Raw genomic sequence first — 22931 nt, forward strand, 5'->3', positions numbered from 1 at the left:
TAAAGTCAAATAAGTTTAGATAAATTAAGGACAAGTATATAAGTCAAAATGAAGAACACATCATAAGATGTTAGCGTTCTCTAAATATTATGTAAGATCCAAAACTTCATCCAATAGGGATAAACCGATCATGTTAATTTTTAATTTATGCTAAATAAGGGAAAATCCCGATATAGAAGAAACAAAACTAAATTTAATGCCCTCTCGAAAGAAAAAAAAATAATGTGGCAAAGCCATATATCCCTAAAGTCTTCATCTTTGATTCCATGTAGCTCAAGAGGAAGATCTTGGGTGATCTAATTAATACTTGCCATTCCACTCCACTCTATGTTTAGGTAATTAGTCAGTTGTATGGTTTCTCGTTATTTACAATGTGTGTCGTTTTGTATATAATGAACATTACCATGTTGTCCAACTACACCAACAATTTAGTGATGTTGATACCTAGTTTTATTACAAGAAGCAAACCATTGGAGACACCTACAAATACATAAAAGCGGTGCAAAACCCAAATTTAGATGATAAACCTATTTGAAATGTGAGTTTTTTTTTTTTTAACTGATTTTAGGAGAGTGTTCGATTTACTCCCATCTATATAGTAAGGAAAGGTAAAGTAGTTGGAGAAGGAAGCTAAGTTCCATCTATAAACAATCAAAGTTCATCGCCAGGAACCAAAGATGTCTTGGCCTAGTGATTAAGATTGAGGTGCTGTGAACGATAGGTCACAGGTTCGAATCCCCTCGTGTAAAAAAGAAACAAACACTGTAGTCTGAGACAGAGGGAGTACCATTTTGGCTATAGATCCCCAATCGAGCCAATTAGCACAAGTGTACAACCTCCTAAAAGGAAGAACAAGGGCGTGGCCTTAAAAAGAGGATAAAAATGAACGGCGCCGGCGAAAACACTACTCCGACCACCTTCAATCAGCACGAACTCCAACAGAACACCGTCAATCCCAACCCTAACCCTAACAATTTATCTCAGCAATACCATCTAATTTCTCCGCAACCACAGACCAGTCGTCGTCCTCGAGGTTTCGCCGTCACCGGCGGAAATTCCTCCGGCATCGGAGATGGCAAAGGTAGGAGAGAGAGAGAGAAAGAAAAGGAGCGAACTAAGCTTAGAGAGCGCCATCGCCGAGCTATTACTAGTCGCATGCTCTCTGGATTGCGCCAATACGGCAATTTCCCCCTTCCTGCTCGTGCTGACATGAATGATGTAATCGCCGCTCTCGCTCGTGAGGCTGGTTGGCTTGTTGAGCCTGATGGCACCACGTATCGCGCTTCTCCTCCTCCCATTCAATTGGTTTGTGTACACTGATTCCTCCTTTATTGTTGTTTTTGTTTTTGTTGTTGTTATTGTTGCTGTTGTTGCTGGATCGTCGTAGTTTTGTAGTAGTAGTAGTTGTTGTTTGATCGTCGTAGGCTAAAATATGAAACATAATGTACAGGTTTTATATCTTATGTGTAGTTCAGTGGGGGATTTTATTATTATGAAAGGTCTCTATTCTAGCATGTAATGATTTTGCAATAAGACATTCCTGTAGTGAAAGGCTCAGCATTATTGTCGCTTTTGTTGTTGTTGCTAGATCGTTGTTGTTGTTGATTGTAGTAGGATCTTCTATGAAACATTATGTACAATTTTCATATTTTACGTGTAGTTCAATGTGGGATTTTATTCTTGAGAAAGGTCTCTATATTTCTAGCATGTAATGCAATCAGATATTCTTATAGTGAAAGGCTCAGGCATTGTATCTGCTAAGTCTTGCTCTGAGTGGTAATATCTGCCAGAATTTCAGTGTGAAACTAAGAACACCGTGTGCATTTTCTATAAGAATTACTTGATATGTGGCATTTAGATGAACTAATAATGTTGACAGGGAGGGCTTCCTGTCAGGTCATCTGAAAGTCCACTTTCTGCTACTTCTCCCAAGAATTGCTCTATGAAAGCTCCATTAGACTGTCAGCCGCCTGTTTTTGGAGTTGATGAAACTTTATCACCAGCATCTTTTGATTCTGCCGTAGTTACAGAGATGGAAACAAAAAGCGAGAAGTTCACGAGTACCAGCAATATCGACTCACCTGAATCTTTGGAGGCACATCAGGTATCATATTGCCTTGCATGATGCTTATGTTTTGATGAATTTATTTCATTAGTAGGAGAAGTGCTGCCTTTTTTCGTATCTAATTATGCGATTTTGTGCTTTAGTTGATACAAGATGTTCAATCAGATCTGCATGAGAATGATTTCACTGGAACCCGGGTTCCTGTGTACATTAAGCTTTCAGTAAGTAATCAATTTTGTTGCATGTTTTGCTTATCTATTGATTACCCATAGTTTTCTCTTTGATCAGATTGCTCCGTGGTCTATGTGTGGCTTTAATTCTAACTGATTGTTTGATGAAATGCCCATGTGCATTGATAAGGCTGTCCTAACCTTTCAGAAACAACCTAACTGAATCTCGTAGTAATGTAATAGGGTACGTTAGGGTAAAACCAACAAGAAATAATGAATCACACTAGTCCATTTCTAGTCTAACAAACTAATTAAGTAACAAAAATATAAGTTAGTAACAAATTTGGATGGTTAACTAATCGTAAATACTGACAGTGAACTGAGTGAAGTCAACTAGTTAGATACTTATTAATTCGAGGACAAATTCAAGACTAAAGACATCCTGGACTATAGTGTAGATAATTACTTCCCCATTAGTCAGATAAATATGCTCAACGGAGAAGATGCACCCTCACCAGTATCCCTTCTCCTATATTTTATATTTATGGCTTCCCTAATTATGCAATCATACCTATTTCCATGGAGACATGCAACTTTAGAGCCATTAAATGCAATATTTTAATTTCCTAAGAATCAATTCTACATTTTGCCATGGAGAAAGAGAAAATAATGTTCTTGGTGAGTTTAGTCATAACCATCTAAATCCAACTCTCGTCGATAATAAAGACCTAAGGTTCAATTCAACATGAAATTATGTCTAAACTAGCATGGTAATAGCACAGTCAAATGAGCAAAGTCATATAATATAATCTGATTTTGGAGAAAATCATGCACCAAACTACGCACACATGCAATGCAAATGCTCTAATCCTACATGGAAATGTATTCTAATGTGCAATGGATGATGTTAGAATATGGACTTATCATGTGGGATTTTGTGTTGGGCCTATGCAACAGGTGAAATTGCTGTACTTTGAACCTGTCATTTCTTCTTCAGTGCTCTTATTCTGAACTTCTGATTAATTTCTCCATGCTAGATCTGGTTTTTACATGCAATAAGTTCTTGTAATCTATGGGCTTAACTATGCTAGAGTGGCATCATCAACAGTTACTGTCAGCTTGTTGATCCCGAAGGCATTAGACAGGAGCTAAAGCATCTGAAAGCATTGAATGTGGAAGGTGTCGTTGTAGACTGTTGGTGGGGGATTGTTGAAGGATGGAATCCACAGAAGTACATCTGGTCGGGATATAGAGAGTTATTCACAATCATCCGAGAACTTCAGCTGAAAATGCAGGTAGCAATTTTTCCTAAACTTTTTTTGGTTTTGATTATGCCAATTTAACTATTAAAACTTGGTTTGTTAACATGTCCTCATCTGCAATGTTAATATCCAAAAAGACTACAACGAACACAATATAAAATCTGTTGCTGGTATGGTCCGGAGAGTGTTTCTGGACCAATTTAGATGATTAGAGACTGAAGAGGTTTGTTTGGAGGACTGATGTGTTTCTTCTTGGCGTTGGAAGGTTCTTTTGTGTGTTTAAGCTAGATTAAGCTCTTCACACACGCATCAAGGACCCAATGGTTTATATCTCAAAGAAGGGGAAAGCAAATATCTTTTAAGTCAATTCTTAGTATTTAAAGAAATTTTGACTTGTATTAAGTGTTTGATCCTACTTGAAAGTTAATGGCATGTTGATAGTATGCTAGTGTGATAGTTTATGTGGAAGTTTGATATTTAGGTATTATCTTTCGTACTTTAATAATAGATAGTTGGCTAAATATATAAAGTTAATGAGCTAAAGTTTTGAAAAGTGATAGGATTTTCGCTACGAGTTTAAGAATTGTTTCAAGTTTCGAGGATGAAACTTATTTTAAGGGGGTAGATTGTAATACTCCAGTTTATTTATTTTATTATATATATTATTTATTTTAGTTTATTTGATATTAAATTTATTCATCTTTAGGAATTACCTTGTAAATAATTTATATGGTTGTAGTAGGACAAGTTCAGTGAATAATTTTTAACTTAATTGTAATAAGAGGAAATATAATCACATATATGTAAAAAAGGGGGGGAAAAGGGAAAATAAAACAAAAAAACAAAAAGAAAAACAAAGAAAACCTTATATATACGTTCTTCTTCACCACCATTCAACCTCTTATCCATCTCATTTTCTCAAGTCTTTCAACATTCATGCTTCACTACACAACCACCACCTTTGCCGACGACTCGCAATCACAACCGCCACGAGAAGCGACACCATAAAAGTGAACGTATAGGCGGCGCAAGGGGAGCGCAAAGGAGTCATTGCTGCTGCATTTTGGAGCGTCTAGGGCTCGTATTAGGGGCGTTTTGCAAGTTATTTTTCATCCCCAATTTTCTATATTAGTGGGTAAGTTGAATTCCTCAACCAATTTAAGTTTTTCTTTTAAAATTATGAAGTTAGGGTTTATGCTTATGAAATTGAATTGGGGGTTTTGATTTTAATTGTTTGGGTGTGGTGAATGAATAAAATGTTTATTTAAGTGTTTAGGAGTTAGTTTAGATTATTAAAATGTTAAGTAAACTTGTTGTCCAAAAGAAAAATTGTGGTGTAATTCGCATAAATTGCCTGTCAGTTTTGTAAAACGCAGTTTTAAGCAGTTTATGGGCATTTTTAGCAAAAATACCATTTCACAAAAGTTGTTCGTATTGAAATTTTATCCAAGATAGGCTCAAGAAACGCTTGATTTGGATCTCGTAGGAGGAAGTTATGTCCATTTTAAGTTTCTGCTGAAATTGATAAATTATATAGTTAGTTTCGAGTGTTTCAAGTTTTGAATGTTTTTTTATGAATGCTTTTCTAATGATTTTTTTGGGTGTCTATTAATGTTGATTAAATATAAACTAAAGGAGATTTTAGCCAAATCTATTAATATTTATTTAGTATATGTATGTTTATATTGTAGATCCCGGTTTCATTAGTCAATACGACTTCCCAATGAAACCGAGATCTACAATATAAACATACATGTATCTAATAAATATTAATAAATTTGGCTAAAATAGTTAATGAGCTTTTATTAACTTTAGTTTCATAAAACATCAACCCCCTTTTTTTTTTATATAAAAGTAAGTATAACTTATTTACTTAAACTGCTATTTACCTTTGATTACCAAAGTAATCAATACCAACAATACTAAAATCTCTCTTAGTTTATATTTAATCAACATTAATATTCCTATTATACATTTAGACACCAAAAAAAATCATTAGAAAAACATTCATAAGAAAACATTCAAACTTGAAACACTCGAAACTAACTATACAATTTATCAATTTTAGCAGAAACTTATAATGGACATAATTTCCTCCTACTAGATCCAAATCAAGCGTTTCTTGAGCCTAAAATTTCAATACGAACAACTTTTGGGAAATGGTATTTTTGCCAAAAATGCTCAGAAAGTGCTTAAAACTGCATTTTACGAAACTGATAGGTATTTATACAAATTACACCACAATTTTCTTTGAACAACAAGTTTACTTAACATTCTATTAATCTAAACTAAGTACTAAACACCTAAATAAACATTCTATTCAATTCCACACCCAAACAAATTAAATCAAAACCCCCATTCAATTTCATAAATATAAACCCTAGCTTCATAATTTTAAAAGAAAAACTTAAATTGGTTGAGGAATTTAACTTATCCACTAATATAGAAGATTGGTGATGAAAAATAATTTGCAAAACTCCCCTAATACGAGCCCTAGACGCTCCAAAATGCAGCAGCAATGACCCCTTTGCTCTCCCCTTGCACCGCCTATACGTTCACTTCTATGGTGTCGCTTCTAGTGGCGGTTGTGATTGCGAGTCGTCGGCAACGGTGGTGGTTGTGTAGTGAAGCAGGAATGTTGAAGGACTTGAGAATGAGATGGTGAAGAGGTTGAATGGTGGTGAAGAAGAACGTATATATGAGGTTTTCTTTGTTGTTCTTTTTGTTTTCTTGTTTTATTTTCCCTTTTCCCCCCTTTTTTACATATATGTGAGTATATTCCATCTTATTACAATTAAGTTAAAACTTATTCACTAAACTTGCCCTACTACAACCATATAAATTATTTACAAGGTATTTCCTAAAGATAAATAAATTTAATATTAAATAAGCTAAAATAAATAATATATTTAATAAAATAAATAATAAACTGATAGGATAACTGGAGTGTTACAATTAGTGGGCCTTAGTGCATGGTATTTTTTTAGCATATCATGATGCACAGACCGTTGAAAGAGGCGTAACTATGTGTTGATGACTACATATATCCATTGGGATGGGCTTTGTGACTATTTGTTGTTTGCTGCGTTTTATATTGTTCATATGATGCCCCATTCTTAGATTTTACACTCTCGTGTAACTTTGTGAGGGTCCATGGCAATGCTTAGCCATCCCCAATCATCTCTCTTGTTATATATTTCATTGCCATTCATTACCATTTTAAAAAGTGGTATTGAGTGGTAATGGAAATTTATGAAGAGAAAACACATGTTTGGAGATGAAATTTCATTACCATCGATGTTGGCTTGTGACTTTTCTTAAAATAGTACACTAAATCCATAATTTCCACCATTTATCGCTGTGCATCAAACTGGCCTTTAATTTGCCCTCTGCACCTTCTCTAATGAGAGGGGGAGAAAGAATAATATTAGGCTTGAGGTTCGGAGATTAACAGTGTCATGATAAGTTGTCAGGATCGTGGTTGGGCTCTTTATGTCAGATAACACCCTTGTTACATCTAAGGTTCATCCTGGAAAACCAATTATTGCTACCTTGCATCTGATGGTGATTCTTACTATATTCAAGTATCAGAGCAAGGTAGAATTTGGAAGCCATATAAACTATAGCAATTACTTTATGAACTTTCTGAAGGTTGTATTGGCGTTTCACGAGTATGGAGGAAGTGAGTCCGGTAATGTATTCATCTCACTCCCCCACTGGATTCTGGAGATTGGGAAGGACAACCAAGACATATTCTTCACAGATCGTGAAGGACGGAGAAATACTGAATGCATATCATGGGGCATTGACAAGGAGCGAGTATTAAGAGGAAGAACTGGTATAGAGGTAATTTTGTTGTACTTCTTTCTGTTTGTTTGATTGGAGGGACACAGAACATTTTGTAACTTACCTGGCAATGGCATTCTGAAACAACTTGTAGGTTTACTTCGATTTCATGAGAAGCTTCCGTTCGGAATTTGATGATATATTTGGTGGTGGTTATATCACTGCTGTGGAAATTGGTCTTGGAGCATCTGGGGAGCTAAAATTTCCTGCTTTCCCAGAAAGGTTGGGATGGAGATATCCTGGTATCGGTGAGTTTCAGGTATACATTTGTTGGTGCTGAGTCTGCCCTTCATGCATCTCTTTAGTTTCTGACTAGCTTGATTCTGATGGAAAGCTCTTTCATCTAAGTATGCCTGCTTAATCCTCAGTGCGTGGATTTTTAGCTCTTTGGTTGGTTGTTTATTTGTGTATATGACACTCTTTAAATTTCCTGACACATTGATCAATAGTTATGCTATAGTGAGCTTTTGGTAATTTTTACTGAAACCTAAAGACCTGGAACAGCTAGCTCAAGTAACTAACTAACAAGGTTTAATTCAGTGTTATGACAGATACTTACAACAGAATCTGAGGAAGGCTGCAAAACTGCGTGGGCACTCGTTTTGGGCAAGGGGCCCCGATAATGCAGGGCACTATAATTCGAGGCCACCTGAAACTGGGTTTTTCTGTGAACGGGGTGATTATGATAGCTACTTTGGACGATTTTTTTTGCACTGGTACACTCAGATTTTGATCGACCATGCTGACAATGTATTATCATTAGCAAGCCTCGCATTTGAGGGAACACAGATAGTTGTCAAGGTATCTCTCTATTGCATATGTCCTGTACATGATAAGCATTGTATTTTATTGTTTACCAACTGTTTATTCCCCTCTATGCTTTCCCTATGTGACTATAAATGTCTTACAGTTTGATTAGACCCATACTCTTCACAAGTACTTGGTGCTTGTGGACCCTTTTCTTTGTAGTTGCGGGAAAACACTTGAATTTCTTCTTAATCCTGTATGATGGGAATTGCCAGATTGCTCCAGATGGCACTAACACATGATGGAACTTTAATTTATAATTTTAATTTCTTTAGGTTTGATTTCGCTTCTATGTCATGTCTTTTGAAAGCTGTGCATCTTTTTTAGTTATTTCTGTTTTCTTTGTATCGAAACTTCTGGATGCATTATATTCTTCTAGGCATGCAAACTCAGAAGATGAGCTTCGTGTTGGGGCAAAAAGAGCATCTAATAAGGAGACTGACTTCGCTGTAGATTGCATATATATCTAAAAGTTCCTGGTAACAAACTGGATCAACATGCGAACAACCACCATTTCTGTAAAATTACTACCCAACTAATATCTCCGTCTCTTTTTCTCTCCATGGCCTTAACCCTAGCATGTATCATGAATTATTATTATGATGAGATCTTTCAGTTAAATTCAATTCATTAACAATTAGTTCTTGGTGGATAAATATACTGGTTATGAAATTTCTTACTTCTTAGTCCTTGGAGTCCTGCTCAATTTACTAACCATTACTCCTGCCGTTTCTTTTTAATGCTCACTTTGAGTTTTGACATTATTCACAAATTTATATTTGACTATCATTTGTGATTAAGAGGTAAGGAAAAATATAGTCATGTGAGATCTTGTTTGATTCGTCTCGATATGTACTATTGGAATATCAACCTTTTATAATTTTTACAAATGCAAATTTAGGGATATTAATGTTCAAACATTTACACTGGCAATTTTTAAAAAGAGTTTACCTATTAAATAGAAACACAGGGATTAGATATCCTTGAATCTTAAAGAGGAAGAGCTCCTCTTCTCTTGGGCGTTTTAAAATTTTAATGAATAGTTGAAGAACTCGAACTTACATTTTCACAAAAGGTGGGTTAATTGTCCATAAATAAAAGGTTGGACTTAATGGTTGGTGCCCTGGTGGAAGAGATTGTTCTTTGTTATATGAAATTGCCTCCTGTATCTCTGAATAGAAACCTATAATGACTATCATTCCAGAGGGTTTAGAAGCCAATAGATGGTTGTGCCTGTTGTAGGATACGAGAATCTCAGATCTATTGCATCCCTGTAGTCAAAAGAGTTCTATGGATACGATGGATGGTCCCTGGAGCTCCATAGACAAGGCAATGATAAGCCTTACAGGTGGAGTTCCATGCAACAATTCTTTTAGAGTCTTGAGCCTGGCATAGTGTAATCTATTGGATTCTGTGGTGGCAAAGGAGGTGTGTAAACTCTAAATTCCAACTGAGTTTTTAAGGATGACGGAGACCTATCAATGAGGCAGCCAAAGAGCTAGCTGATTATGGAAGGGGCATTTCTTGGGCCTGAATTCTATTTGTGGTTTATTTTCTAGTAAGGTGGATCTGTCAAAATACTTAGGGTGGGAGGGGGGGGGGGGGAGACAGATTTCTAGTGGGTTAATATTTTGTGCTAACGAGTTTGGCCTATTTACTCATATACTCTTTGCTTTAATAGAGTTTTTTGGTTGACACGATCAATTTTCCCAAGATTGGGCCATCCTGTTCTTGCTCAATTGCTAATCGGCGTTAAATCTTATTCTTAGGTGAATAACTTGATGTGTTAATGCTTTTGCAGATTCCTGCAGTGTATTGGTGGTACAAAACCCCTAGCCATGCAGCAGAGCTTACCGCAGGTTACTATAACCCCACAAATCGGGATGGATACTCTCCGGTTTTTAAAGTTCTCAGAAAGCATTCTGTTACAATGAAGTTTGTTTGCCCAACATCGCATTTTCGGTGTCCGGAAAATGATGAGTCATTTGCTTACCCTGAAGGTTTGAGTTGGCAGGTGATTTTCTATATATATATATTTTTACTTTCCACATCTCTATTATCAATGATTGTGGGGGACACCAAGCAGTCAAGTTAATGATGTGTCATCATATTGCACTGCTGTCATTTGCATTACTACCTAAAGATATACAAGCTCAGTTTATACCACTTTCTTTGATTCTAGTAATCAATCATGAGAAGCTGAGCTGCCCTCTTCTTCAACAGGTATTAAATGTGGCCTGGGACTGTGGTTTATCTGTTGCCGGTCAAAATGCAGATCCATGTTTTGACAGGGGCGAGCACATAAGAATGGTTGAAACTTCAAAGCCAAGAAATGATCCTGATCAGCGCCATTTTTCGTTCTTTGTGTATCAGCTTCCATCTCCTTTTGTCCAGAGAACATATTGTTTCACAGAGTTGAACTATTTCATCAAAAGCATGCATGGTAAGTATTCTTTATATTCCTCACAGTAACATAAAATGAGCTGCCCTGAATATTGATCCAAGTTAGATTTGAATATGATTTTAAATGCAGAACAGCAATGTAACTGAAACCAAATGATCAACTAAAACTATTGAGTTAGACTTGGACTGTTGGATAGGCATTATTTTTTTGTTTGGTATCATGGTATATTTATGCTATGAATTCTGATCTAAACAAGACTAACAACAGCAATTAGGGGCCAAGGAAGGAAGATAAGATTCTATTAAAGTGATCACCACCAATTCATACAATTCTCAACATTCGAGAGCTTGAGAGCTCTCCCAAGGGTTCCTTTCTCTTTCTATTTTTCTGGATGATTCTCCCACTCTATACAGTACACCTTTTATTATAACAAACACACACTACAAAACAGAATTACTAGTAAAAGACAAGCTTGCCCCTTTGAGAATAGGTCAGATATTTTCAGTAATATGATGACTATTCCTCAGCTCAGCACTGCTGTGAATATTCCCCAGCTCAGCATTATCATTTCCCTTATTGCCCTTGTTCTTTTCCTTGTAAGTCAATAGTACAGGTGGCCTAGGGTGAGTCATAGCAATCTAGCTATTGACCATAGTCCTTGACTGTATATTGGCTTCTTAGGGCATCTAACCTCTTCCGCATTTTAGAGAGTTATTCGTATCCGAGATTTTTCAGCTTTAACTATGCATGAGCATTTACATTCCATAGCGAACCCAGTATTACCTCATCACTGTACCTATCAGCATGCAGAATCTCTCAGCATCATTCAGACTGCTCCAGATTATAATTTACATCATGGTGCTGTACACCAAGGTTTAACTGAGTTAGTGATAGAAGAAAAAATACAGCGTAGTTGTCATAGGTAGTCATGTCCCACTCTCCCCTCGACTCCCAAGTTTTATCTTCATCGGTTCATCCTGGTTTCTCTACCCCAAAACTTATTGGATTTAGATTGAGACTTGTACTCTTGACAGAAGAATGAATGAATTCTTTTTTTAAGTAAGGTAAACTAGCTTTTGCTGATAACATGATTTTTGCTGTTTGAAACCTGCTATATTATAACTGTCAGAGTATCAGTTACCCGAAGTTGAAGTTTCTTATTTAGCCATTAGAGCTCTTCTACAATCACATCTCTATTCTTTCTGTTTCTGGTAATATGGCTTCTATATCTAGTTGATGTGAATTTATTTCCAGTAACAACTGTTTATGAATAGAATGAAGCCTTAAGCTACAAGAAAAATCTGATCTCTATATACTCGTGGTCTTTATTCATAGACATACTAAAAATAAATTTATGACAAGTAATTATATTGACCACTAGCCTAAATTCTTAACAACATTCACCTTCACACTCCTGTATCATATTACCCCAAATTGGTGCAAACAAATATAGTAAGAAGACTAAAATAAGTAGAAATCTTGATTGCCTTTTCTTAATTTCCTCATTCGTTCTAACTTCCCCCCCAAACCATCTGATTTGTATCTCTAATTGTCTATTCTCTCAATTACCCTTTTTTTTTTATAACCTTAGTGGCTCAATGCAATTTGAGAATATTGAAGGATTTTTCCCGAAGCCAGGGAGGTTTCATGTTCAAGCTTATATATGATTATTCTTTTGGTGTCATTCCCTAACTTCTTAGATCCAATTCCAATGGACTACCAAACTGTGTGCATACGGTTTTTTCACCAAATATCCTCGATAAATCACAAAAGTCACCATATACCCTCAATGTTTCATATATTCACCATATATCCCGAGTTCCCAAAAATGTTCACAAAATACCCTTTTTCTAACGGACGTTAACTTGTTGTTAGCTTTATTTACCATTTTGTCATTATTAATCCTTTACTTCAAAATCTAAACCCTAATCCCTAACCCTAATCGAAACCCTAACCCACCCTCCCCCTCCCTCCACCCCAGCCCCCCTCCCCTCCACCCCCGCAGGCTACAACCCTTCCCTAACACCATCATCTCTCTTGCCGAGTAGCACCACCATGACAACTAGGCCAATCGACAACCCACCACTCCTACCAAACCCAGATCGCTAAATCCAAGCCACCACCGACAATTGATGAACCCATAACCACAAATCTACAAATCCAACATAAGTTAAACAAACAAATCGCAAAAAGAAAAATCCAATAAATCCAAACACCATTCAACTTCATTTGTGGAGGGGGTGGGTTAGGGTTTAGATTAGATTTTAGGGATTAGGGTCTAGATTTTAGGGTAAGGACTTAGGAGTTAATAATGACAATATCGTAAATAAAGCTAGTGGTCTAGATTTTAGGGTTAGGAGTTAATAATGACAATATCGTAAACATCTATTAGGAAAAGGGTAGATGGTGCATTGTTTTGAAAACTCAGGGGTATATGGTGAATATCTGAAACATTGAGGATATATGGTGAATTTCTAGATTTGTCGGGGGTATTTGGTGAAAAAACCGTTGTGCATAGTATGGGAATATTGTAGGTGGGATGCAATATAAGTACGAGTTTTGTCAGGATGGTCTAGGGTAGTTCAGATGTTATGGAAGGTTAATAAAAGTGATTTACAGCTCTGGCCAAACAAATCTGGCTTCTGGTGACAAGACAACTGTTGTGCAATAATAAGACTAAGTTTCGCCGAGTAATCGTTGCTGGAAGAAGCAAACAAGATTAAGGTAGCTTTGGGTTTTCTTCATATTCTTGGTTGTAAACTGACTCGAAGCTTATATTTTACCCAAACCGAAAGGCATCATTTCTATTGGGATTTTAGCTCTTGTCAGGAATACCTGATTGAAAGGCGGGGATTTATTGCTGGAGGATTAGGAAAAACAGTAATAGATGGAACATCGGTGAAGTGATCCCCTATATCTGAAAATTTAGCCGTTAATCTGCAAGGCGCTCATATAATGAAAGAAGCTGACTTGCAACTGATTGCATGGCATTGTTATGAAAATTTGGATTTTTGGGGCATAAATGGTGTAAAGGCAAATTGGAATCTACTGGTTCGACAGGGTTGGAAGTTTGAGTTTTGGTAGTAAAGAGAATGTTTCCCAGACGGTAGATATTCCTGATTATTTGGGTTTGAAGCTAGTTTATCTAATTGGAAGTAACTAAGGTTGACATCTGAACTTATTCCAGGAAGGAAAACTTGGAGATGCAGTTAGAAAATACAGATTCTGGAATAGTTTTGATGGACATGATCTGGAAAAACACACTCCCTCGGCGGATCTCGAATTATATCCATTTTTCTGTACTCATGTATTCTTCTCTCCTCTCTGATCCAAAAGATTTTCTTTTTTTTTATTTTAAACAAAGTTTGAAAGCAGACAATATATAGTACAAAAGTTTGCAAACACATTTTTAAGTAATTCCACCAAGTACCAACATAGTACTTTCGTGATTATGCAGGAATGGTATAGCATGGAGTAAATATATCACTGAGAACGTATATTTACCACCATTTTTAATCATGCATGAAGAGTATGAAAACGTGTGTAATCAATTTAAGCTTTCTCTCTTTGCACTTCTTATTCTCATTCATTCCCGACTATATTTCAAGTTACTTTGTAGCCATATTTGAGCGTCAAAACCGATGATGTTACTCACCTGTTCTAGTTCTGCAAGGCCCTGATATGTTCTAATCCAGTACTCTGAATTTCATGTAAGTTATAGGTTGACACATATAAGCTTGGATATGGTAGTGCATAAGAGACTAAAAATGCCAATGAATTGTGTTTGATTTTGCATGAACTTGTTACAGTGTGATTTGAGTTGCCTATGTTGACTCGAGTTGCTTTTGCTGATGCATCTTAAGGTATACCCTTGCAGATAATCTGAGATGCTCACTCATCTGAAAATTATGACCCACATTCAACTTTCCTTTTTTTTTTTAATGACATACAACATATTCAATCTTTTGACCATTACTGTTTGTTGACCTGATGTGATGGATTCATTGTTTTTTAGGAGAAAACGGATGTCATCAAGAAGCTGCTTAACTTGAGCTTGACTGAACTGTTTGGAGCTTCTCCATTGAATTTGCTGTCATTCTGTCAATGCATGCCAGCGAGCTCAGAGTTGGTGGGAAACTTGGTATGATTTGTACATTGCTGCAAAGTTGATGTAGTTCAAAGTGATGTGAAACAGTGAAAGTATATTCTAGGGAATGAAGTTGGGATGGTATTTGTGGCACATTATATAGTGCTATTCCAAGGGATTACCGACAATTTGTTGGCTTTGCATTTTTGTTGTGTGAAATTTCTTTCATTGTGCATGTTAACCTACTATAAATGTAGGGCGCAAGGATCATCTGAAGTCGCTTGTGATCTAACTTCCGTCTGCATCCACTGGTGATTAGGTGCGTAACCATGCAAGTCATTCGTACTTAACTAGTCCTGAAACTGTCAGTATTATTATGAATCTTACATTCTTCAAGAATGAGGTTTCACATCGTCATTTGGGATATTTCCTTGCGAAAATAACACGTTTATCTTAACGCGACAACTGTACTTACAAATTTATATACTATGGGGGCTATTGATATTTGAAATATGATGTAATGAAATCAACGGTATTAACTTATGCTTGGATCCTGACTTAACCTCGCATAACCATTTTTTGTTGGAGTTGAGCTTTCTGGCTTGCATCTTGTTTATGTTTCCCCCTTTTTTCTAATATTGGGAGACTTGCGCCTGGCTATATATGAAAAAACGCCTGGCCTATGCTTGCTTGGCCATATGCTAAAACTCGGAAAATATGGACTTGGTAACAATAAAATGTATGGCTGAGTCTGTTCTTTCCACTTATTTTTTTTGCAGAAATCAGAATATTATTGTCAATTTTTACCGATTAAAATTGATTTCAAGCAAATATTGTATGAGAGAAGTCTCATTTATTTTAGAAAAGAGGAAGTATGAAGCTACTAATTTTTATTGATTAATGCTTTTACTGATTGAAACTTACTTAATTCTGCATATATTTTACATGTATTTTTAGATTATAAAAGAACAGGGTCTTGAAGGAAGCTTAGTAGGACAATCATACAAACAATTAGGTACCAAATTTACCGATAGAGTTGGCATTCATCCTCCAGCTAATAGCATGTCCATTTATCAAGTTGAAGATTAAATCAGACTATAATTTGCGTTCACCCTTACAGCTAATAACATGTTGGTTTAGCAAATTGTAGACTAGATCAGATTAATCAGACTACTACTGTGAGACCTCGCAGAACCATCGGCCGTTTAGGCTGGCTGCTGGTTCTTTTCGCTCAAACCTCCTCTTTTTCCACCAATGGTGGCAAATTATATTGATTTCATTTCTTATAAAACTGTATCTGAGGAAATCAACACATTGTTCAAGTTTTGTGGTTCACTTGGCTTAAAAGACCAGCCATTCAATAGATTGGATTTCCAAATACAAAATAGAGAGATCAGACAGCATTTGCCAACAACCACAATAATGCAGCGATAGCAATTTACAAACTAAAAACGATGTTACATCCTTTTGTGATTCTCATACAGAACAACATGGACGTGAACCATTTTTTGGTAAATCAGCATCTTATACCATGTTTCTTTCTACTATGCCAGCACAAGAAACTGCGCTGCTTCAATTCTACTTTCCTTTGGAACCAAAAAGAGCTCAATGGAATAATAAGCAACATATGCATAGATGTCAACTGAGAGAGCCTGCCTCTTATACGATGTTAGCTAAGCATCACAGACACTTGATGAAAATTTTGCAGGAGTGCGTCTTCTATTTCAATTTTCGTAACGAGTGAGATTATAGATCTCAAAGTTAACAAATCTCTTTACTAGCGCAAATTCCAATTTTGACAAACGACGAGATGGAAGTAAGAAAACTGACATTGGAAGTAAGAAAACTGACATCACCAATGCAGTCGTCTCAGTGAATTGATGCTAAGCTGTCACATCATGTTAATAATCACTCTGAACTGAATCTCTATCTCCGAGAATCACAGTACTGACCATACTCACAGCAGCAAGGTCCTGTTCTGACCTGAATTATTAAAAGAAACACATTTCTACAAGGTTATGTCATGGAACTGTGCAAACCAGTTAGAAGTATAACCAGTCATTAATAGAACACAATACATGGCAAACAAATGCGAAAGTTACTATAACCCATATGATAGCCACTAATATGTTATTTTGTAAAGATAATCCCAGTGCCAATGTCCATGGAAATGGAACTTCATCCACAAACATGTGTTATCTTTCAGGAAGTTCCGTCACCACTCAATACTACATCTAAACTGACCATGGAATTTTATGAAGTAAAGGAGGTGCTTGTGGATGGACAAACATTACCGTCGACATTGGGAAGAGACTATCTTTTCAAATTTATCAATGAATTCATTGCCTTTACCACAAATTTATTACCACCTACTATATGGGTCCCTCTAAATAAAACAACCTACAAAGGTCCATGATGATGATATATTGATACTTCGTTTTTAATACGCGCAACATTGAAATGTGCACAACAATCAAGAAGGGGAGAGAGAGAAAAAAAGAACGAGCCCCACGTGCTAGGAGATAGAGAATATATTGCAAAGCTACATTCCATCCATACTCAGGTATAAACTCACTTTCAACAAGTCCAGATGGCAGGTGGTGGTCCACTATATAGAGCCATCTCTCCCCTAGTCTCCTTCACTAGCACCGAAGCTAAACAATGTCGACCACATAATTCAAGCTTCTAATGGTATGTTCTCCACACCTTTTCTTACTCCACCTGCTCTCCCTCCATTATAATGAATTTGGTTATTACAAGTGGAACAAGAAGGGTCAACTACCATAGGATCCGAGATGGTTCTTTTTTCGTTTCCGATGTTGTTTTGAACTCTTGCTTAGATGCACAACAAGTGGCCATCAAAGAGTGCAACCAGCTCTAACTTAACAATCATATGCTGCACTCAAGGTTTCTGGCTATTTGAAATCTAAGCTTCTGAAACCATAGCTATCCTCGTCTTTTTCTATAACTTGATGCTTTGAAGCATTGGAAGAAGTCAAGCTAGTTAAACAAACAATATAAACCACTTGGTCTTCTAAGCTTTCGATATCTGGAGTAATTATCATCTAATTGTCGAAATTTCTTAGAATGTTAAGTCCCCTGAAGGTACGAGTACAATTCTCAGGAATACAAACAAGTTAAATTCAAGTGACTTCACTTCCACCGTTGGTCACACAACTTTATTTTTCTCTAGTGATTTTCTTACTTCCTTTATTCCTCCCCTTTATTCACTAATCCATTAGACCATCTTGACAGTTCAGACTTCACAGCCTGTGTCGATAACTATGCTGTCAAGCTCTGGGGAATATGTGAAATAGATGAGACATGTTGACAGCCAGAATCGACTTGCCGCAAGTACTTGCCAACTTTATCCATAATAAGGGTGTAATGCTTTAAATAAAAGATATATAGTTGTTTGGCTTAGAAGTGGCAGTCATGTGGCTATTGATCTGGTGGTAAATGCCTTCTCATCATCATAGAAGGAAATTATTTGTAATTCATGAACATTCCATCGCCAACAAAAGTTGTAAAATATAAACAGAAGAAGAAAGGACAAAGTATAAGTCAAGCTTTACAAGACAGGACTTCATGTTATAAACTGAGACATTTTCATCTAGTTCAGTTGAAAAGTGAGTTACACAAACTTAGTAGTGTTAGAATAGGTGGCCTACTCAATTATGCATTTGCAAGTAATAATAAAGCGGAACATAAACAAGATTTATGAAAATCCAAACAATCACTAGGACTTCATGAATGTGTATGACACGGTGACTTTACAAGGCTTCCAAAAACTCCCGCAAATTAACCTAATCACTCTAGAATTTGGATACCCCTTGATCACACAAGTGCCCTTGATCCGAACCCTCACTTGAGTTTCACCCCAACACTCACGTCTTGGCTTTCTCACACTACCCTTTCATTATTACCATCCCATGACGTATATTTATAGTCAACCAGATATAACATAATCTTATTAGGGATATACAACATGCTCCCCAAGTTAACCGTAATCCTAGATACATGCCAAGATATACTACTTACCTAAATACAATTCTACTAGTATTAAGAGACTAATAATCTTTGGCATACTTGGAAACTTGCCAAATCATGAGAATTCTCCATATCCCAAGAAGTAAAACAGAAAACTTTCACGGTTTGAGTGAAGGAGAAGGCAAAACAGTAATTTCACGAAAGGGACAGATCATGTGCTAAACATACCAAAATGCAATAGAAAACAAGGACAACCTTATTAAAAAAAAGAGAAAAATATATACCTTGCGCAGAGTGAAAGAAACCCGTCTTGAGGCCCTCCGGATCAGGTTGTCTTTCACATTATCAATCTATGGAATTCAAGGAAAGTATTAAAGACTTCTGCGTAAGCTTAAAAACAATTAGATTTTTGCAGAAGCTGAGACAGAAGAGTACAGACATCGAGAACAGCGGAGGAATTTTGGTAAGATTAGATTCAAAGGCATTTAGCACATGTTGGATTAATTAGCAAAGGACTAGGTCCATACACTAGTTTCTGGTCTTACTGTAAACAACACAAATGAGATGGGATACTGGTTTCCATAGGCTAATTTCCAAATATTGCATCCAACAAAAAATTTCAATTATTAGATTCAGCTTTGAAGGCAAATAGATGTCCCCAGATATGTTGAACAATGCTGTATGCAACTGGGTAAAAATGAAAGGAAATTTATCAATTACTACCTATTCAGTAGGTCATTTTGTAACTTATAACCTTTTCAAAACAAAATTGCAAATTACTACCTCTTGCTGGAATCTAATGGATGTCAACAAAAGGAAATACAACTCAAGAGAACTATAGCAACTGCCTTCAAGTGGTAACTTCCATTGCTCAGTCTGTCCAGCAGTAAAACTGGATGAGGCATTAGCAAAGGGAAGGATCAACTAGCAAAATTTTGTAGAGCTCAGAAACTTAGTTTTCTGTTTGAACAAAAAAAGCTGTCATTACTATTTTGATTGTAGCTAGTCTTGAAAATTTGAAAATGAGCACACATATAAAGTTTAGACCATTCACAAAAGCAAGTATCACCCATCCAAAACTAATAAATTTATTATTCACATTGTAAGTGATCATCTCACTGTGAGGCCAATGTAGTTGTCTAATGTCTTGACCAACAGTCCCCCTCCCCCAACAAACCACAGTGCAAAGCCGTTAGCTCGGTGTCAGCAACAGCAATCAGTCGAGGCAGTCACCTAATCTCAGATTCCCAAAAGGAGTTATATGGTGGCCCAAGAAGCATTTACTTCATATGCAACCTATTCAGCATAACAGGATAGATAAGAAGATCACTTAATAAAAGTAAGACGACCCTTCCAAGTGACATCAACTGGTTTTACAATGGAAACTCCAATAGCATATTAAATTAAATTTGTTGGATACCTTATGGTGTGGAATGTAATGATGCCATGCGTAACGTGCCTCCCCTGATAATAGAAGAATTGACCGTGGGGGTAGATGTATAGCTCTCCTTAAGAAATTTCTGGACTCCTCCGGACTGCCTTTGTGCATAAATTCACTCATCGGAGGATCAGAATCAGATTGCCAATTACCTCCTTGATATCTCCTGAATTCCATAATGCAAGGCCCTGCTAATGAAAGGCTGAAAATCTTATCTTCAAATGCTGAATGAGTGTCGATATGAGGGGACAAGCCCACGCCTGGTGGGTATTCATTAACCTGCAGAATATGCCCCAGGACTTAACGTAAAGCAATCAGAATGGAAGTCCGAACTGAAAATAGTTGATGGTTGGAACATACTGTTAGCTGGTCCAAGTTTATAGTTGCAGCATCATGAAGAGAAGATGCTGAGATTCTTTCGAGCACAGGTGAAACAAATGATGGAAGCCCACCCAAAGACTTTGTTATGTCAACATTCCTTGTCTGTTACCCAAAAGGCGAAAATTAAAGCATTAGTTTGTTGAATTAACTAAAACATTCTTAGAATATGTTTAAAGTATTTTTTATTCATCATACATTCTCATAAGTATGACGGAAGGAAGACATGGACATAGGTTAAATACTTTCTTTGCATAAACCTTTACATTATTTCATCTACTCTTGTCTAGCTTTCTTTAGTCATCATAATTCATACATACTCAACTACCAAAATTTATGACTAATAAATTCCACATTAGCAACAAGCCAACAACTATAAACTTTACATTATACATGAGTAACTTTTTCTAGTCAAATCTGAATATATACTTAACTTGATAACAGAACTCATAGCCATAATGCTGAACTCTCCGTTTTGCTAAACTTATCCAAGGCCTGGAATCAACTGCTGCAAGTAGTTCCTAGGAGAAAAATGATTAGTGAATGTACTAAACCAGTTTTACCATGCCTTTTCTAAAAAATTTCAAAATTGTGAAATAACCAACCTCCTCTTCTTTTGGAGTAATGAAGTCATGAAACAAGTGAAGGCCAGGTATATTCAGCTCTTCAGCAGTCAAAGATACATCCACGAAATCATGGTCACGTATCTGAAAAAATATGCACTTCAGGCTTCAATTCAAAATGAAAAATGTTTGTCATGGCATAGTTTCATCCATCTCAAACATAAATTATACATCCATACACCCACACCCACTCAATTCCTATTCACCAAAACAGACACACCTGCATTACCAAACCTCCAACCCCAGCACAACTACACATTCACAAACCTACAATCTCAAAAAGACTGGAAAAAGAGAAGATTAAGCAAACAAATAATATAACATTTTCAACAAATACAAAGAATCCATTGAAGAATCTAAACATACTGTAAAACTCGACAAAGATGGGCCAAACCCACTATACTACTCCCAACCTCACAGGCTCCCAGCCGACATACCAACTCCACCAAAAGAAGAAAGGGTAATTACCACATCTCCGAGATGTACATTACTTGCAAATCAATAAAATGCCTACTTATATCTAGTAGTAGAGTTATTTGACCTCTACGACAAAGGGGTCTGTTCTTTTCACCTGAACTTATCTAAACTTAACTTATTACACCTGATCAGACCTGATTAGCCTGATTTCACCTTATGTTCAAGCCTAATTGGACCTAATCAGCTCCGATCACAGGTGATCAAACCTGAATCTTTTTCTTCAAGTGAAGAGAACCTATATTACTTCAACACCTTCATTTACCTCAAAAATCACATGTCGTGCCGTGTCTTGTATCGTCCCCGACACAACATTTGGACACTTCATTTCAAACTAAAAACTTGACCTTTTTCTAGATAATAGCAAAGTCGGACACTCGTATACAAGTAGACACTCCATCCGTGTCTGAGTAACCTAGAAGAAAACACACCCAAGATTATTTCTTTCAGCAACGGGATACCACTAAATCTAGTGGCACATATACGAAAATGCTACTTGATTAGCATATGATGTACCGGACAATCCACAATTAACAATGAAAAAAATTCTTTCTAACAAGCTAATCAAATCAAATCAAATGAAACTTATAAAGAAAAATACCACAAAACATCTCAACTAATCAACATTCAGCAAACAAAATTCAATCAGAAACTTCACAAGTACCGGCAAAGACGGTCTCGGCACAGAGTAGCGCATATGCAAAAAGCGACCACCAAGCTGCGAACAATGGCGACCATTAAAAGCATTAAAAGCTGCTTGAGAAGAACCCACATCGGAAAATGAGACAATAACTCGAGTATCAGTTTCATCTGCGGCGTAAACACCTTTAACCTCTCCGAATTGAGTGAACGCCATTGATATGACCTCGTATGAGAGACCCACTGCAGGCCCACAATTAGCAACGTAAAGGTCAGAGCTTACTAAGTTTCCATTATCTTCTCCAACTCCGCCATGTTTTTCTTGTTTTGGGCGCATGAACTTGGATGAACCCATTTCAGATTGTTCTTGTCACTTCTTTTGTAAGTATTTGTGTATGTGTGTTGGTGAAACAAAAATGATGATTTTTAAGGGTTCGTTCTTAGTTCTGGGTTTTGAAAGAAATGTAATTCCCACATGGTGGACAAAATGGGTGTTCATAGATATTTGATATGGTGGATCCGATTCGTGATCCGATCGATTCGATCTGATAAATAGGACATTAGATCCAATTTTTTTTGGTGTTCGAATATTTCGAATTGGATACGAGTATCCGAAACATAGGAAAGTGATCAGATTTTTTCGAATAAACGGTTAAAGATCCGGTTTTATCGGCGGATATCCGAAAATATTTTGTGAACCACTTTGATAAGAAAGTTATTTTTTGAATTTTTCTTCGAAAAATCTATA

The 22931-nt window shown here is 36.5% G+C and overlaps 2 protein-coding genes across 6 annotated transcripts; one reads left to right on the plus strand and one right to left on the minus strand.

Moving 5' to 3' along the window:
• The first annotated feature begins 792 nt into the window (after positions 1 to 792).
• LOC104892443 (beta-amylase 8) lies at positions 793 to 14844 on the plus strand. 4 transcript variants are annotated; one of them, XM_010678382.4, is made up of 10 exons: positions 796 to 1305; positions 1880 to 2104; positions 2209 to 2286; positions 3327 to 3530; positions 7149 to 7343; positions 7438 to 7602; positions 7884 to 8144; positions 9952 to 10164; positions 10374 to 10593; positions 14570 to 14844. In XM_010678382.4, exons 1-10 carry the CDS (start codon positions 883 to 885, stop codon positions 14599 to 14601), a joined length of 2016 nt encoding a protein of 671 aa, XP_010676684.2. In that variant the 5' UTR covers positions 796 to 882; the 3' UTR covers positions 14602 to 14844. The 4 variants fall into 4 exon arrangements, with proteins under 4 accessions (XP_048501038.1, XP_057250903.1, XP_010676684.2 ...); XM_048645082.2 differs by having other exon boundaries at positions 1113 to 1305; positions 1897 to 2104; XM_048645081.2 differs by lacking the exon at positions 14570 to 14844 and having other exon boundaries at positions 793 to 1305; positions 10333 to 10465.
• Positions 14478 to 22690, minus strand: LOC104892444 (alkylated DNA repair protein ALKBH8 homolog). 2 transcript variants are annotated; one of them, XM_010678383.4, is made up of 7 exons: positions 22209 to 22690; positions 21053 to 21154; positions 20882 to 20968; positions 20430 to 20552; positions 20052 to 20348; positions 18916 to 18981; positions 14478 to 16624 (listed from the first exon to the last, which is right to left on the minus strand). In XM_010678383.4, exons 1-7 carry the CDS (start codon positions 22536 to 22538, stop codon positions 16568 to 16570), a joined length of 1062 nt encoding a protein of 353 aa, XP_010676685.2. In that variant the 5' UTR covers positions 22539 to 22690; the 3' UTR covers positions 14478 to 16567. The 2 variants fall into 2 exon arrangements, with proteins under 2 accessions (XP_010676685.2, XP_048501040.1); XM_048645083.2 differs by lacking the exons at positions 14478 to 16624; positions 18916 to 18981 and adding an exon at positions 18996 to 19927.
• Between the last annotated feature and the right edge of the window lie 241 nt (positions 22691 to 22931).

Source organism: Beta vulgaris, chromosome 5 (genome assembly GCF_026745355.1).
Source record: "Beta vulgaris subsp. vulgaris cultivar EL10 chromosome 5, EL10.2, whole genome shotgun sequence".
NCBI classification, from domain to species: domain Eukaryota; kingdom Viridiplantae; phylum Streptophyta; class Magnoliopsida; order Caryophyllales; family Amaranthaceae; genus Beta; species Beta vulgaris.

Excerpts from the sequence above, each read along its gene's own strand:
- LOC104892443 (XM_010678382.4), top strand. The coding sequence starts at position 883 with ATGAACGGCGCCGGCGAAAACACTACTCCGACCACCTTCAATCAGCAC. Across the intron at positions 1,306-1,879 it reads CTCCTCCTCCCATTCAATTG|GGAGGGCTTCCTGTCAGGTC; the intron begins GTTTGTGTACAC and ends TAATGTTGACAG. Across the intron at positions 2,105-2,208 it reads AATCTTTGGAGGCACATCAG|TTGATACAAGATGTTCAATC; the intron begins GTATCATATTGC and ends TTTGTGCTTTAG.
- LOC104892444 (XM_010678383.4), bottom strand. The coding sequence starts at position 22,538 with ATGGGTTCATCCAAGTTCATGCGCCCAAAACAAGAAAAACATGGCGGA. Across the intron at positions 20,349-20,429 it reads TAAACTTGGACCAGCTAACA|GTTAATGAATACCCACCAGG; the intron begins GTATGTTCCAAC and ends CATATTCTGCAG. Across the intron at positions 16,625-18,915 it reads TTTCTTTCACTCTGCGCAAG|GTCAGAACAGGACCTTGCTG; the intron begins GTATATATTTTT and ends TTAATAATTCAG.